Genomic DNA, 15,821 nt, shown 5'->3' on the forward strand with positions numbered 1-15,821 from the left:
ACCTAACGATGCAGCGGTTTGTCGGTCCTCCCTCAGCAGCAGTGACCTGCATGATGGCTCTGTGTGACATCATCAGTGCTTCAGCTCGTTCGTGCTCAGCTCTCTGAAGCATTCGTACGTTACTTTGGTCAACAGACAACATGAAGTGTTCTGATTAAAGATCGACCAAATTAAACTTCAGTTTATTTAAATTAGAAAGTTTGTCAAAAATGCGCCCGTTCTTGAAAAATGTGTTTTTACAAACATTAAATGAATAAAAATAAAATCACAAACGTCTGAATCGAAGCAGCTTCAGTAAAAATCACAAATACAAAAAAACGTTTTTCTCCATTTTACAGAAACTTTAAAAAAAAAAAAACTTTTTAAACAGCAAAAACTTTTCTATATTTTAATGCACAAATCAAAGCTGCTAAGTTTGTAACTATGACAACCACAGAAAAATACACTAAAAGAAATCATAGAAATCAAACCTGATAAACAGAAAATCTCTATTTGGTCACAACTTTCACACTTTGAATAAAAAACTACATTTACACAAAAAAATCAGCTGATAAATGTGAGAAATGTAAAAGTGAAAAATCAAATCTGCTCAGGATCACAAAGAAATCAGCTTCTGTCTGTTTTTATTGATTTCAACTGTGAATTTGATTTTGAAATGAAGAGATTTAGACAGTCGACATATTCAAAACTAAAAGAAAAAAGATTCATAAATAAAACAGTTCAGCGATCGATTAACAGGAATTGGAATTGATTTTATCTTCAATATTTAATGTAAATATATGAAAGTTGATGCGCATCCAAAAACACATTTCGACTGTAGCGTCTTGATTTTTGTTAAATATGATTTTTTTTTTTTCATTTGACATGTTTTAATGTTTGAAGTCAACCAGCATCAGAAATATGAATTAATATCAAACACTTGGACTTCCTGTCTAACAGATTCAATTATTAAAAATAAACTTTTTTCCTGTAACTTTTATGTGAGCATGTCTTTTTATGTATTCAGTTTGTTGTATCATACCCAATAAATAAACTCTCAATAACATCCTACATGCAATACTTAATTATTAATTTTAATAATGAAGTTTGAAATACATTATAATGACCTGAGATTAATGCATTCAGTGTTTACGTGAACGTCCTACTGATTTTATTTTTCCCAGATTCAACGATTTAACAATAATTAGTTTAAAAAGAATATTAATAAAGGACTAAACTTTAATATGTTGTCTTATAATTTCGAGCTAGTATGAAAGATTAAAAACACATTTTCACCTCCCATGTTAACCTCTGTTAGCGTCCTCTTTTGAAATTCCTCAGTGCTGTCATCCTTCAGTCATCATCCTCTCAACCTTCACTGGCTTCCTCCTCCTCTTCCTCAAAGCAGGCAGGAAATGGAGACTTTGGTGGTGGCGTAGGGGACGGTGTCTGGCGTGGGACAAACCCCCCCCCAAAACACATGAGGACGGGTTGTTATGAGCGTGAAGTCTGATTACCGACAGGATGAAAAACATACACTTAGTAAATATTACAGTGAAGAGTTTTCCTCCCAATTAAGCACAAGTTAGAAGTTATTAATGAAAAAACCTGAAACAACTAATAACAGGTGATTATAATAAAGATGATTCAGAGATCACTAATCAGTAAACCCAAAAGTTTTCTAATGTATTAATTTATTTAACTTTATTTTTTATTCACTTTAAATCCAAACAGCAAATTCAAAAACGTCTCCACAGTTTAAAATGAGAACATTTCTGATGATCTCGTCATCATCAAGTTCACACTTTACTTCAGCAAAGCTCTCATATTTTAGACTTTTGTGTAATTTTAAAGTAAAACGGTGAGAATCTGGCGCTGAGACTCACCTCTGTCCTGCAGTGAGCTGATGTACGCTTCAATGAACTCTTTCTCTCCACTATCCTTCACCTCCTCTGCCTCCCTCTGCTCCCTCCACCTCCTTCTCACACCCTCTTTCTTCTTCTTCTCTTTGCTCGCAGGGTTGTCGTAGAGGCGAATGAACCTGAAGAAGAGCAGAGACAAACATTAAAAAAGTTCTGACCCCTCTGAGCTGACTCACTTCAGGCTGCTCCTCTTCGTGAAACACCGCTGACCGTGACCTTTTGTGGCCCTCTGTGGGTCTTATGAGTCACCAAATTAATGATGAAGGCCAGTGGAAATCAAATTTACCTCTTACAGCAGACTTACTGCTGTAAATACAAAAGGTCTGCGAAAGGATCCCTGTGGAACACCTGCACTGACTTTAAGGAGCCCTGAAACATTTCTGAGGTTCTCTCTGAGCGCAGCTTTTCCACCTGAATGCTGTAGCTGAAGCAGCTGTTCTGATAGTAACCTTATCTGACTCCAGATGTAGTTTTAATCCACCATTGACACTCAAGATTTTTGTTAAGCAGGACAAGTTCAAGATGGTTCGGTAATCATTAGGGATTAAGGTTACCACCTTTATGCAATGGGAACATCCGTGCAGCCTTCAAGCCTTCACTGCGCCAGTTGTTTTCTGACCAAGAAAAAAGATTTCTTGGCTTTATAAACAAACCATTTAATAACACAAATCAGATGTAGCATGAAACTGAGGAGCTGGTGTGGATGTGGGTTGCAAAGTGGTCTGCAGAGGCTGCAGCAGCTATAAGCTGGTTAAAGCTGCTGTGTGACATTTGCCACCTGGATGCGTGCTGGGTGGAAGTCTGTGTAGGTGTGGTCTGTGTACTTGATTTCGGGGTTGCTGCAGAGTTTAGTTGGGATGCAGGTGAGCTCGTCGCCGCTGACAACGATCATCGCCAGCGTGGTGATGTTGGAGAGACAGTGAGGGAGGTAATTGAAGTTGTTCTTGTGGATGAACAGGGTGACGAGCTGCTCCAGCCTGCAGAGACAAACATGAGCATTCAGACCTCAGGATGCTGACGCCTCCCCCAAAACACTCAAGAAGAGCTGCTGTCACAGCTGAAGCCCAGGTGATCTGCCTGGTGATCCACCTGGAAATAGTGACGACATCATCAGTCACCTGTCCATGTCCTGCGGCAGGTCGGTCATGCAGTTGTTGCTGAGGTCCAGCAGCTGCAGGCTCGTCATCCTCAAAGCGCAGATGGGGATCGAGACAAACCTGTTCTCTGCAATGTCCAGGTGGACCAGCTGCTTCAGGCTGCTCAGCTACAGAGAGACGACACACAGTGACATCATCAGCACAATGTCCAGCAGGGGGCGACGTCTCTGGTTTAAGAAGAACTGATTGGATGGAGTTCTATCAGCCTCCTAATAACTTGACCTAAGGTCTACCTTACAATATAAAGCAGCTTGAGGTGACTGTTGTTGTGATTTGGCGCTGTATAAATAAAGCTGAATTGGACTGAACTTGACCTCTGAACACCATCCTGATGGTCCTGAAGGACAGTTCAACATTTTTGGGGGGCAATAGTAAATTTGACCCCTGGTGGCACTTCAGGTGTTCACTTTAATCCCATGCTCAGTTCTGCAGAGTGTCAACCTCCGGGCCTCAAGAATTGAACAATAACCAACCCTGCAGTTCCCCTAATTTCCCACCCGAGGAACCAACAGTGAGTTTGTCCCTCAGGTGCTGCCCAAACAGAAACCGGCCAACGCCTACAAACTCTGACGATTCATCGTCTCTCCTTTGATTAATCTGGACAAAGGAAACCAGCAGAGACGCCACGACGCTGCTCATCTCTTCCTTTAGTTTCAACTACTGAAAAAGAAAATAACTTTTCTTGAAGCACAAAATCTTACTAACTGTTTAACTTCTACCAAATGGTGGAGCCTTAAAAGCACCTAAACAGGCAAACAACATAGTTCATCATCTTAAAGTTTTTGTGACACTGAGCTGCTGTCAGGGACTGATGATGGATGTACAGCTTGACCCTCTCACCTCAAACGGCAGCTCGGACAGGTTGTGGTTTCCCGCGAGCTCGAGTCTCTCCAGTTTCTCACAGTTGCCAAGCTCCGGAGGAACTCGGCACAGTCGGTTGTAGCTGACGTACAGCTCCCTCAGCGCCGTCAGTTTACCTTAGAATACAGACGGAGGAATTATTTCGGTATCGTTTCCCATCCTCTCAGGTCGTTCAGACTCGGTTTGTGTATGACTCACCAATCTCGGGCGGCAGCTCAGTGATGGCGTTTTTGGGGATGTCCAGAACGGTGAGCTGGGTAAACAGAGCCAGGTAGTCAGGCAGTTGGCGGATCCTCGTTCTCCTCACGTGCCACTCTTTCAGGTAGGTCATCCACTGCAGCTCGCGGGGAAAATCCTGCAAATGATTTTTCTTATTCACTCTGGTTTCCTGAGAGAAAGCAAACTACAACACGTTTAAACCACAAACTTTTAACCTACTTACCATCCAGCGTTCTCCCTCCAGACAGAAGCTCAGTTTGGCCTCATCGGGATCCTGCTGGACTTCCTGGCACTGCTGCTGGTCTGACTCTAACAGGTATACAACAACGTCAGCAGCAACTGCAGCAGAGTTTACTGTAAATTCACGTATTTAAATAAACTGAACGTGAAGAAACATCTGATAGGACACATTAGCTGGCATTAAAATACGGCCTGGCTATAGTTTTGTGTAGTACCAATTTTGTACCACCAGATGGCGCATTGAGTCAGTGTAACATGCACCCGAAAACATTTGAAAGAAGCTCAAAAACTTTTTACATAATGACATTTTAAAAGGTCCTCTCAGAAAACGATGCAGCCCAACCTTCATCCCTTAAACTCTTCCTAAGATGACTAAAATTAGCAAAACTAAACTTAACTCTGTTATTAAACAGTCCAGTGGTGGCTGATTTTGTAGTTGCATACAGTTTTCCATCTGGTGACTGTATCTGATGATTTTATGTCTGTTTTGGTGCCGTACGCCTGCCAGGACGCTGGACGACTTGTGCATGCCTGTCCGCTATGTTTACCCGTGCACAGCTGAATGTCCGTTAGTGTCGACCTCTCCAGGTAATGATGCAGCAGGTTGAGCTCGGAGGTCTTCAGGGTCTTACAGTAGATGCGATACTGCCACTCCTGGTCGATCCTGCGCACACAGAAATGTTAACCAAGTGTGAGCAGCGCCACGCTGATGTCAGATCAGATTTCAGCTGTGTGGATGTTCCCGTTTATCCTCCAAACTTCTGACCTTTCTGCCGTCTGCAGGCCAGACTTCACTACGCTGCGTTATAAATAGTGCGCTGTGTGTTCACGCGGCTGAAATGGGCCATGACTCTCACACTTTATGAGCAACAACAGTCAGCTGGGTCTGACTCAGTCAAGTTCAAATGCTTTATTTACTTAACCTCTTAAGCCCCAACGCCCCCTGATACGGGGGCAAAAAGCAGGAGATTAGGTAGGCTTGGGGCTTAAGAGGTTAACACAGACCATGGATTGGATTTCTCAGATTTAACGAGGTAAATATTCATTAAATGTATTAACAAAAAAACACAGTGTATGAAGCAACTCTGTGGAGCTTTTTAGCCTCTTTTAGCTCAGAGTTTTGGTTTAATTTCCGGTCTGCTCACACATTCAGAGACAAGCTGTTCAACACAGAGCAGTGATGCAGAAATAGGACTTAACATCATCAGGCCTAATTAAACAATTAAGATTAAACATATTAGACTCTTACAGATCTACTGAAGGAAACGTGCCTGCAGCTAAACCTTGCTGGTACGTGTTGCCATGTCGACGAGCCCGAGGAACCTGAGCTCGTTCCTCTGATCTGGACAGCTTCACATGAGCCGCTCACTGCAGCTCCTTGCACTAAAGTCAGAACTTTGCTACACCGCCGCCTTTTTGTTCATGTACATGAGCTGTCACACACGACACAGAGACCTGGAATTTGAACTCGGACTGAGCTTCTCTAAACCTGACGATCTGCTATCAGAGCTGAAACCCAACCACCAATGAAGCTAATGTACCTGTGAGGGGTAAAATAACTTCATTCAGATTCTGTCACCTTTAAAACTTGGATTAACACCAATGTCCAGAGCATGAATCAGTGGATTAAAATAATATTATATTTTATGAAGCTGCAGTGGTACTGTGTGGCATCTGTGCAGAGGATTACTGAATTGGAGACTCGGCTTCGCACCCTTCATTCACCCGTAGCTAGCCAGGCCCCTGTAGCTGGTGCAGCCGAAGATAGCGTAGGCCCCGCTAGTTGTTCCCCGGCAGACCCCAAGCAGCGGCTGCTGCCATAATGGCACCGGATACCGGTACCCATCCCTACCCCCGAGTCATTCTAAGTACCAGAAACCTCGAAGCACAGGCCGAGGGGGAGGTGTGGCAGCAATTTTTCACACCAGCCTATTAATCAACCAAAGACCCAGACAGACTTTTAATTCATTTGAAAGCCTGATGCTTAGCCTCATCCACCCCAGCTGTGAAACTCAGAAACCAGTCTTACTTGTTATCATCTATCGTCCACCTGGGCCTTACACAGAGTTTCTCTCTGATTTCTCAGACTTTTTATCTGATTTAGTTCTCAGCTCAGATAAAATAACTATTGTGGGTGATTTTAACATCCATGTAGATGCTAAAAATGACAGCCTCAACATGGCATTTAATCTGTTATTAGACTCAATTGGCTTCTCTCAAAATGTAAAAGAACCCACCCACCACTTTAATCACACTCTAGATCTTGTTTTAACATATGGCATAGAAACTGAACATTTAACAGTGTTTCCTGAAAACCCTCTCCTGTCTGATCATTTCCTGATAACATTTACATTTACAATAATTGATTACACAGCAGTGGAGAGTAGACTTCATCACAGTAGATGTCTTTCTGAAAGCGCTGTAACTAAGTTTAAGAATATAATCCACCCACTGTTATCATCTTCAATGCGCTATACCAACACAGAGCAGAGCAGCTATCTGAACACTACCCCAACAGAGGTCGATCATCTTGTTAATAATTTTACCTCCTCACTACGTACAACTCTGGATACTGTAGCTCCAGTGAAAACTAAGGTCTCTAATCAGAAGTACCTGACTCCGTGGAATAATTCTCAAACACGAAGCCTAAAGCAGATGACTCGTAATCTGGAGAGGAAATGGCGTGTCACAAATTTAGAGGATCATCATAATTCGAGAAATAGTTTGTTGCTTTATAAGAAAGCCCTCCACAAAGCCAGAACATCTTACTATTCATCACTGATTGAAGAAAATAAGAACAACCCCAGGTTTCTCTTCAGCACTGTAGCCAGGCTGACAAAAAGTCAGAGCTCTGTTGAGCCAACCATCCCTTTAACGTTAACTAGTAATGACTTCATGAACTTCTTCACAAATAAAATTTTAATCATTACAGAAAAAATGACCAATAATCATCCCACAGATGTAATATTATCTACAGCTACTCTTAGTACCATTGATGTTAAGTTAGACTCTTTTTCTCCAATTGATCTTTCTGAGTTAACTTCAATAATTACTTCCTCCAAACCATCAACGTGTCTTTTAGACCCCATTCCTACAAAACTGCTCAAAGAAGTCCTGCCATTAATTAATTCTTCGATCTTAAATATGATCAACCTATCTCTAATAATCGGCTATGTACCACAGGCCTTCAAGCTGGCTGTAGTTAAACCTTTACTCAAAAAGCATCACCCAGCAGTCTTAGCTAATTATAGGCCAATCTCCAACCTTCCTTTCATATCAAACATCCTTGAAAGAGTAGTTGTCAAACAGCTAACAGATCATCTGCAGAGGAATGGTTTATTTGAAGAGTTTCAGTCAGGTTTCAGAGTTCATCACAGCACAGAAACAGCTTTAGTGAAGGTTACAAATGATCTTCTTATGGCCTCTGACAGTGGACTCATCTCTGTGCTTGTCCTGCTAGACCTTAGTGCAGCATTCGATACTGTCGACCATAATATCCTATTAGAGCGATTAGAACATGCTGTAGGTATTACAGGTACTGCACTGCAGTGGTTTGTATCATATCTATCTAATAGACTCCAGTTTGTGCATGTAAATGGAGAGTCCTCTTCACACACTGAGGTTAATTATGGAGTTCCACAGGGTTCAGTGCTAGGACCAATTCTGTTTACATTATACATGCTTCCCTTAGGCAGCATCATTAGAAGACATAGCATACATTTACACTGCTATGCAGATGACACCCAGCTCTATCTGTCCATGAAGCCAGATAACACACACCAATTAGTTAAACTGCAGGAATGTCTTAAAGACATAAAGACTTGGATGGCCGCTAACTTTCTGCTTCTTAATTCAGATCAAACTGAGGTTATTGTACTCGGCCCTGAAAATCTTAGAAATATGGTCTCTAAGCAGATTCTTACTCTGGATGGCATTACCTTGGCCTCCAGTAACGCTGTGAGGAACCTTGGAGTCATTTTTGACCAGGACATGTCCTTCAACACACATATTGAACAAATATGTAAGACTGCTTTCTTCCATTTGTGCAACATCTCTAAAGTTAGAAATATCCTGTCTCAGAGTGACGCTGAAAAACTAGTTCATGCATTTATTACTTCCAGGCTGGACGACTGTAATTCATTATTATCAGGAAGTCCTAAAAACTCCCTGAAAAGCCTTCAGCTAATCCAAAATGCTGCAGCAAGAGTCCTGACAGGGACTAGAAAAAGAGAGCAGATTTCTCCTGTTTTGGCTTCCTGTTAAATCCAGAATTCAAAATCCTGCTCTTCACATACAAGGCCTTAAATAATCAGGCCCCATCTTATCTTAATGACCTTGTAGTACCATATCACCCTATTAGAGCACTTCGCTCTCGCTCTGCAGGCCTACTTGTTGTTCCAGAGTATTTAAAAGTAGAATGGGAGGCAGAGCCTTCAGTTTTCAGGCCCCTCTTCTGTGGAACCAGCTTCCAGTTTGGATTCAGGAGACAGACACTATCTCTACTTTCAAGATTAGGCTTCAAACTTTCCTTTTTGCTAAAGCATATAGTTAGGGCTGGACCAGGTGACCCTGAATCCTCCCTTAGTTATGCTGCAATAGACATAGGCTGCTGGGGATTCCCATAATGCATTGAGTTTTTCCTTTCCAGTCACCTTTCTCACTCACTATGTGTTAACAGACCTCTCTGTATTGAATCATATCTGTTATTAATCTCTGTCTCTCTGAATGACAGTTATGTTTTGACCTGATCGGAGAGTTCTGTCTCGTTTATTGCAGGTGTTTGTGAGCCGGTCGTGGCCCAAAACAAACAGCACACCTGACACCTGGCCGGTTTAAGGTGGGCAGGCAGACTTAAAACTACAAATACGGGCCAAATGTTCTTCATCAGCTCTGTGGGTTTTTGCGTCTTACCTGGCGAGGGCGCTCTGCTCAATCCTCTCCTTCTCCTTCTTCTGCCTCTCTCTGTGCTTCTTCACTCGGACCTCCCACATCCCTCTGATCAGAGAGAGATCGTAGACCGGGACGTCCAGCTTCCTCTCCGGACCCATCTCTGCTGCTGAGGAGGAGGAAGAGACCAGGATCATTATCTGAACATATCTGGCTTCAAGTTTAAACAGATTTACCCAGAAAAATTTTCTGTGAAAACCTAAAGCTGACTAATGAGCCACGTTTTCTTCTTTGCCTCTTCCTTCAGCTCATCTCTACGCTGATATCAACATCTGAAAGGTTAAAGAGCATCTCTGAAAAAGGACGCTGAACATCGCGGGAAAGTGAAGTCTAGAGCATTTACAGAAACTCTCAAACAGGACCCGGCAGTTTAAATATAGACTCTGAAGTAAAACTACCCCGAGTACATCCACACTGAGCTCTTTGTCTGGAGCTCAAAGGTCACGTCTGTTTTTTCTTTGTTAAAAATGATCAGCTATCATTCAACCATGAAAGCTGCAATAAAGTTGTAAACCAGTCTGATCTTTAAATATAAAAGTACTGATGTTTATGAAACGACGCCATGCCGACGACACAGGAGGGAAAATTCTAGAAAGACATCAACAAGTCTGAAAGATGTAAAAAAAAACAAAACTGAACCGTTTTTGAGGGAATTTACCTTTTTTAAGTTTAAATGCTCAGTTTGGACTGAACCACCTGAAACCTTTAAACAAAGTGAGACAGGAATGGTTCAGTCTGAGAGACAAAGGGCTTTCCCCCACATGTTCACCACCTCAGAGCTGCTGGTCTGAGTGAAGACACTTCCTGTTCCTGTGTGGATCGTCTGTAAACGCAGAGCAGCCGAGGCTGAGAAACTAACGTGCTCTTACCTGAGAGTCCTGCTCCAGACCGGCTGTCCGCTCGGTGACCAGCTTGTTTACTGACACACAAACACAGCTGTGATCTGATCGTGTGTGTGACTCAACAAGCTATTTTTACCAGCTGAGATATGACTCCTGCTGTGTCACATGACACTTATACATGAGTATTTATGTTTATGTTCATTATAAGCATAAAACCTGCAGTTCCTCTAACGTCCAGCAGAGGCAGCAGAAAGAAACAAACTCTTTGGTCTGTAGATAAACTGGTTAAACTGTATTGAGGCTTAAAGTTTGCATCATTGGGGGCGCGGCCTCTTTGACTGATAGGTGGTAGCTCTCTCCTCAGCTTCACCTGAACTGGACCATGTTTGTGCTGTTACTAATAACACGTTTGCTGTGAGGTCGCTGTACTAACATATCGTCCAACAAGGCGACAGCTTTACTGAGTCAAATTTGAGGATTTTGATTGGATGCTACTGAACACTGGTCAGGAAGTATCTGTGTGAGGTCATCATCTCAACATGTGAAGTTTTTAATCTGACAGTGAAAATGTAGTAAAGGAGGGTTCAAACGAAGGGGAATGTAAGTATGCCGTAACAAAAGTAAAACTCTGACAGATAATTCTGCTTTATTAAGGGGGGAAGCTAAAGGTAAAACATGTTGTGGCTTACAGGGTGAAAAAGCAACACTGACAGAAATGTGAAATGATAAAAAAAGATGTATTCACGCAGTGAATCTGATTGACACAGCACCATTCTCGCATGAAAATATCTTAAAAGTTTATTTTGTGACCCAGAAAGAGTAATATTGCAAACTCCGCCACTCTGTGTTCCTCCACCACTGCCTCGTTTGAGTTTTGGACGAAATGGTTTCTGGGATATTGCATTTCGTCATTTCGAGCTGATTGGAGACCAAAATAGCAAATCAGATATTTTTGCATCCAAGTCTGTGATTGGCTGGTTTTGTGGAACAAATATAACGGTGTACAGAAAGAGTTGAACGCGCACGGGCAGAAATGTTGAGAGCGCGAACAACACATTGCGAGCGAGCGCAAATGCAAAAACTGAGCGAGAGGGGCTGCTGTTGTGTGCGTGTGTGTGTGGATAATAGCAAACACTGAAATACAGTTTTTGCATGCAGCAATGAATTTTGTTCACTCAAATTCAGCTTTTCTTCGCTCAAAATAAATTTCGCCTCAAAATGTAACACTTGCACCTGCAAGTTTTTTTTTACGTGCGCTAAGAATAGTGGCACAAAAATAACGCCATAAGAGAACATTATATTTACGCACGAAGAAGAAATGCCCTGCAAATATGAGGCAAGAGAGGAAAAGAATGCATCGACATATGCAGAAAGAGCTGGGAGGTAATCTAGCCATTTGAATCCCCTATGATGGATCAAGAATACATCTGAAACCTGCAGGACACCGGCCCTCGAGGCCTGGAGTTCGACACCTGTGAAATAAAGATTTGCCAAAGGAAGCCACATGCATTCAATTGGGACACTGACTAGCAAAGTGTCAAATGGAGAATGCGGGCATTGATCCCGCTACCTCTCGCATGCTAAGCGAGCGCTCTACCATTTGAGCTAACTCCCCTGTGCCGCATGTGTTACTTATTACAGTCTACACTTTGTCCATACTTGCTGTATGATCAAAATAGGGAAGGGGCACAAATCCTGAAATCTGCAAAGCGCCCAGGATGTGGCTAAGAGACTAAGGTGGCTCGTTGACAATCCACTGTCATGCTAACGTAACTGAATGCCATCAGCCTTAGAGACAGACTGAGGAGACTGGACATCCAAGGGACTGTGGACTAGAGCCACTGCTAATTCACATTGAATGAAGCCAACTGAGGGAGGTGGTTCTAATCAATATGCTTACCGACCTCCTCCCCTTGGTTTTCAGTGTAGGGCAAGTGGGCCATTAGGAATGTTGCTATTCTGGAAGCAGAAGGTCTTTCTGCTACTGTATTAGCAGACCATTCTCTTTAACATGACCTGTGCAACAAGACCACATGGTGAACTAAAGTGAATACTGAGCCAAAGAAGAGCATTGCATCATGCCTGCTTTGGCAGCCAACCTTACACTGACAAGATGCATCAAAATAAGCAGAAAGAGCTCTCGACGAGGATGGGATTCGAACCCACGCGTGCACAGCACAATGGATTAGCAGTCCATCGCCTTAACCTCTCGGCTACCTCATCTGCCAGACGCTGGTCTTTGCCAGTAGCATTGGGAATTTACGAGGGATAATGTGTGAGCTGATCGCTGGTGTATGGACGCAGGGAGATTGACTCCAGATCCCCGACGAGGGGCTGCGTAACACTTTGGTAGAAGCCTGGAGTGATGCTGGCTTCTTCTTTGAGCCTGTTCTTCTTGGGGGTTGCCAGAGTGGATCGTCTGCCTCCATCTCACCCTGCCCCTTGCATTCTCCTCTGTCACACCAACCCTCTGCATGTCCTACTTGGCTACGTCTATGAACGTTGTCTTTGGTTTTTCTCTTATTCTCCTGCCCAGCAGCTCCGTATTTAACACCCTTTTCCCAGTATATCTTATATCCCTCCTCTGCACATGTGCAAATCACCTCAGCCTTGCTGGCCTATCGTCTGCAAACGGCTCAACCCCAGCTGTCCCTCGCACATGGTCATTTCGAATCTGTTGCATCCTGGACACTCCCAAGCAAAAGCTTATCATCTTCAACTATGCAGACACAATCTGTGCCACACATCAGAGCAGCTCTCACTACCGTCTTCTAAAGCTTGCCTTTCGCACTTGCTGCTATCCTTGTGTGACAAATCACCCCTGAATTTGCTCTCCACCCACGCCCAACGGATTGGCTACACACTTGGCTTCGGGTCTCCTCGCGGACGTGCAAAAGGGTCCTGGAGAATGCGGGCATCGATCCCGCTGCCTCTCACATGCAAAGCGAGCGCTCTACCATTTGAGCTACTTCCCCATTGAGGATTGAGCATTGCAGCTTCATCGTGCCATACAGAGCTTCAGCTCAGGTGGCTCTAATCACAACACCTCCCTTTCAATGTTTTCTGGGCATGTCAACTACAACAAGACCCTTTGGTGCAATCGTAACTCACACGAGACACTTCCGAGCGATTCAAGTCTGGGCCCTACGCAGTACGCCAGGAGAGTGTCACTGGAAGCCCCTTTCAGCTGCTTCTGGAGAAAAGAGATGTCAGACTGGGCCGGGGGACTCTTTGCTGCCATCGGCCAGTATTGTGAGGGTAAGAGGGGAGACAATCACTTCATATGGTCAAACATTGATGAGGTTTGAAGCCAGCGTTAACTTGATAGTACCTGAAAGGTAGTGAGCGGAGAAGTGCAAATAAACCTGGGGTGTGGAACTCCAGGCCTCGAGGGCCGGTGTCCTGCAGGTTTTAGATATCACCCGGGGTCAACACACCTGAATCAAATGATTAGTTCATTACCAGGCCTCTGGAGAACTTCAAGAAATGTTGAGGAGGTAATTTAGCCATTTGAATCCCCTATGATGGATCAAGAATACATCTGAAACCTGCAGGACACCGGCCCTCGAATAAAGATTTGCCAAAGGAAGCCACATGCATTCAATTGGGACACTGACTAGCAGAAAAACTTTTCCTCCTCCTCTGGTGTGTTCCTCACCTGAGTGCGTGCTACTATGCACAACCCGCGGCATTTCCACCCTCAAGAGACGAAAAAGGGGAACGAGGGCCGGCGTCCAGGTGAAACGGAGAAGGTACCGGAGGCTAGCTGCTTGGCTGTGGGGTGACTCTCGGTGCTTGCGACCAGTTCCTCTCCTGTCGTTTGCTGGGGATGTTACGGCGCCTGGGACCCGAGCCCCATGGCTCGAAAGCAGTTTGCTCACTCTGTGTCCGTCATCCATTTTCCGTTTTGCTGGTGACAGCTACGTCTGCTCATCGATCAAGGTTTTTCCCAACTCTGGAGTCGCCGCCCTGCCCGGCATGTCCACAGGTGTGCACAGGTGTTTAATTCAAGTACCGCTGCAGTCAGCTGTAGATTCCGCAGATAAACCGTCATCAATTCGGTTCGCCCTGCTAAATGTTCGCTCTATAACGAACAAATCATTTATTCTAAATGATCTTTTTATTAAAGAGTCTCTAGATTTTATGTGTCTGACTGAGACGTGGCAGCAAAATAAGGATTATGTCCACTTGAATGAAATCTGCCCGTCTGGCTGTTCTGTCATTGGAACTCCGCGTCTTTTAGGACGTGGTGGAGGACTTGCTGCTGTTCACCAGGACAGACTCATATGCAAACTGATGACCTCGGACTTCTTTTCTTCATTTGAGTCACAGATGATGAAGGTCGGTTCTCTGAAAACCTTTTACTGTATTTTAATCTATCGACCTGCTGGGGTCTTTCTAACTGAATTTAACGACCTTCTGACATCGATCATTAAACTGGAGAAGGTTGTAATATTGGGAGACTTAAACCTTCATATTGATGACGCTTCCTGTAACACTGCTGCTGAGCTCATCACTATCACTGAGTCTTTTAACTTTAAGCAGCATGTTTCTGGCCCCACACATACAAAGGGCCACACTCTTGATCTTGTTTTCTCCCTGGGTTTAAATATACATGATGTATGTGTGGAAGATGTCCATGTGAGTGACCATAGTTGTATATTCTTTAATTTGTCATTTTACGTGGATCCTTCACCTCCTAAATTGATGATCCAAAGGCGGATTATAAACCAGGATGATGCTAGAAGGTTCTCTGCCATGTTTGTCCCTCGCATGGCTCAAAATGATATGGATTCACTTATTTTGTCTTTTAACAATCAATGTAAATCTATTTTAGATACGGTGGCACCTCTGAAACTAAATGTTGTCCATTCTTCAAATTTCTGTCCTTGGATAAATGAAAATATTCGAAATTTTAGGAGATACTGTCGCAAATTGGAACGTTTATGGAAGGCTTCCAAGCTTGAGGTCCATAGGGTACATCTGAAGGAATCAATTTTCTCACTTAACGACATGATAAAAAATGCCAGAACTGAATATTTTGCTAATCTAATAGCTTCAAAAAAGAAAAATCCCAGAGTATTGTTTGATACAATTAAAAACATTGTCTCTCCTGATATTCCTCATGTACCAGTCTATACTAAATCTGATTGTAATGACTTTTTAAACTATTTTGTTAATAAGGTCGCTGCTGTCAGGTCTAATATCTCGCCATCATCCTCTCAGTATCACACTGACACGTTGCTTACCTCTGATACCTGGTCCTCTTTTACTCCTGTTACCTTACAGGACATCAGTGCTCTGCTTGGTCGAATGAAACTGACCTCAAGCCACCTTGATGTACTTCCTCCATCATTTTTCATTAGTGTGTTTGACTCTATTGGCCCCTGTATTCTGGAAATAATTAATACTTCTCTTTATACTGGCTCAGTTCCCAGCTATTTTAAACAAGCTATTGTTGAACCAATATTAAAGAAACCAAATTTGGACCCATCTCTTCCAAGCAGTTACAGGCCAATATCAAAATTACCATTGGTGTCAAAGATCTTGGAAAAAACAGTTGCAGAACAACTTAACAACTTTTTGGAAAAGAACAATGTTCTGGACATTTTCCAGTCTGGTTTCCGCAAATTGCACTCTACTGAAACTGCTTT

At 43.2% G+C, this 15,821-nt stretch overlaps 1 protein-coding gene and 2 non-coding genes across 5 annotated transcripts; all 3 read right to left on the reverse strand.

The window, feature by feature from the left end:
• Window positions 1-166: 166 nt before the first annotated feature.
• lrrc2 (leucine rich repeat containing 2) lies at window positions 167-10,304 on the reverse strand. 3 transcript variants are annotated; one of them, XM_006808445.3, is made up of 10 exons: window positions 10,195-10,304; window positions 9,290-9,431; window positions 4,927-5,042; window positions 4,362-4,447; window positions 4,118-4,274; window positions 3,899-4,035; window positions 3,020-3,165; window positions 2,726-2,878; window positions 1,866-2,020; window positions 167-1,428 (listed from the first exon to the last, which is right to left on the reverse strand). In XM_006808445.3, exons 2-10 carry the CDS (start codon window positions 9,424-9,426, stop codon window positions 1,379-1,381), a joined length of 1,137 nt encoding a protein of 378 aa, XP_006808508.2. In that variant the 5' UTR covers window positions 9,427-9,431; window positions 10,195-10,304; the 3' UTR covers window positions 167-1,378. The 3 variants fall into 3 exon arrangements, with proteins under 3 accessions (XP_006808508.2, XP_006808507.2, XP_006808509.2); XM_006808444.2 differs by having other exon boundaries at window positions 9,290-9,434; window positions 10,195-10,256; XM_006808446.3 differs by lacking the exon at window positions 10,195-10,304 and adding an exon at window positions 9,984-10,186 and having other exon boundaries at window positions 9,290-9,434.
• A 1,405-nt stretch (window positions 10,305-11,709) lies between these two features.
• On the reverse strand, window positions 11,710-11,782 carry trnaa-agc (transfer RNA alanine (anticodon AGC)). The gene has a single exon. It is a non-coding gene; the product is annotated as a tRNA-Ala (tRNA).
• A 526-nt stretch (window positions 11,783-12,308) lies between these two features.
• On the reverse strand, window positions 12,309-12,390 carry trnas-gcu (transfer RNA serine (anticodon GCU)). The gene has a single exon. It is a non-coding gene; the product is annotated as a tRNA-Ser (tRNA).
• Window positions 12,391-15,821: the final 3,431 nt, after the last annotated feature.

This window comes from Neolamprologus brichardi, chromosome 12 (genome assembly GCF_056152115.1).
Source record: "Neolamprologus brichardi isolate AB-2024 chromosome 12, ASM5615211v1, whole genome shotgun sequence".
In the NCBI taxonomy this organism is placed as follows: Eukaryota; Metazoa; Chordata; class Actinopteri; order Cichliformes; family Cichlidae; genus Neolamprologus; species Neolamprologus brichardi.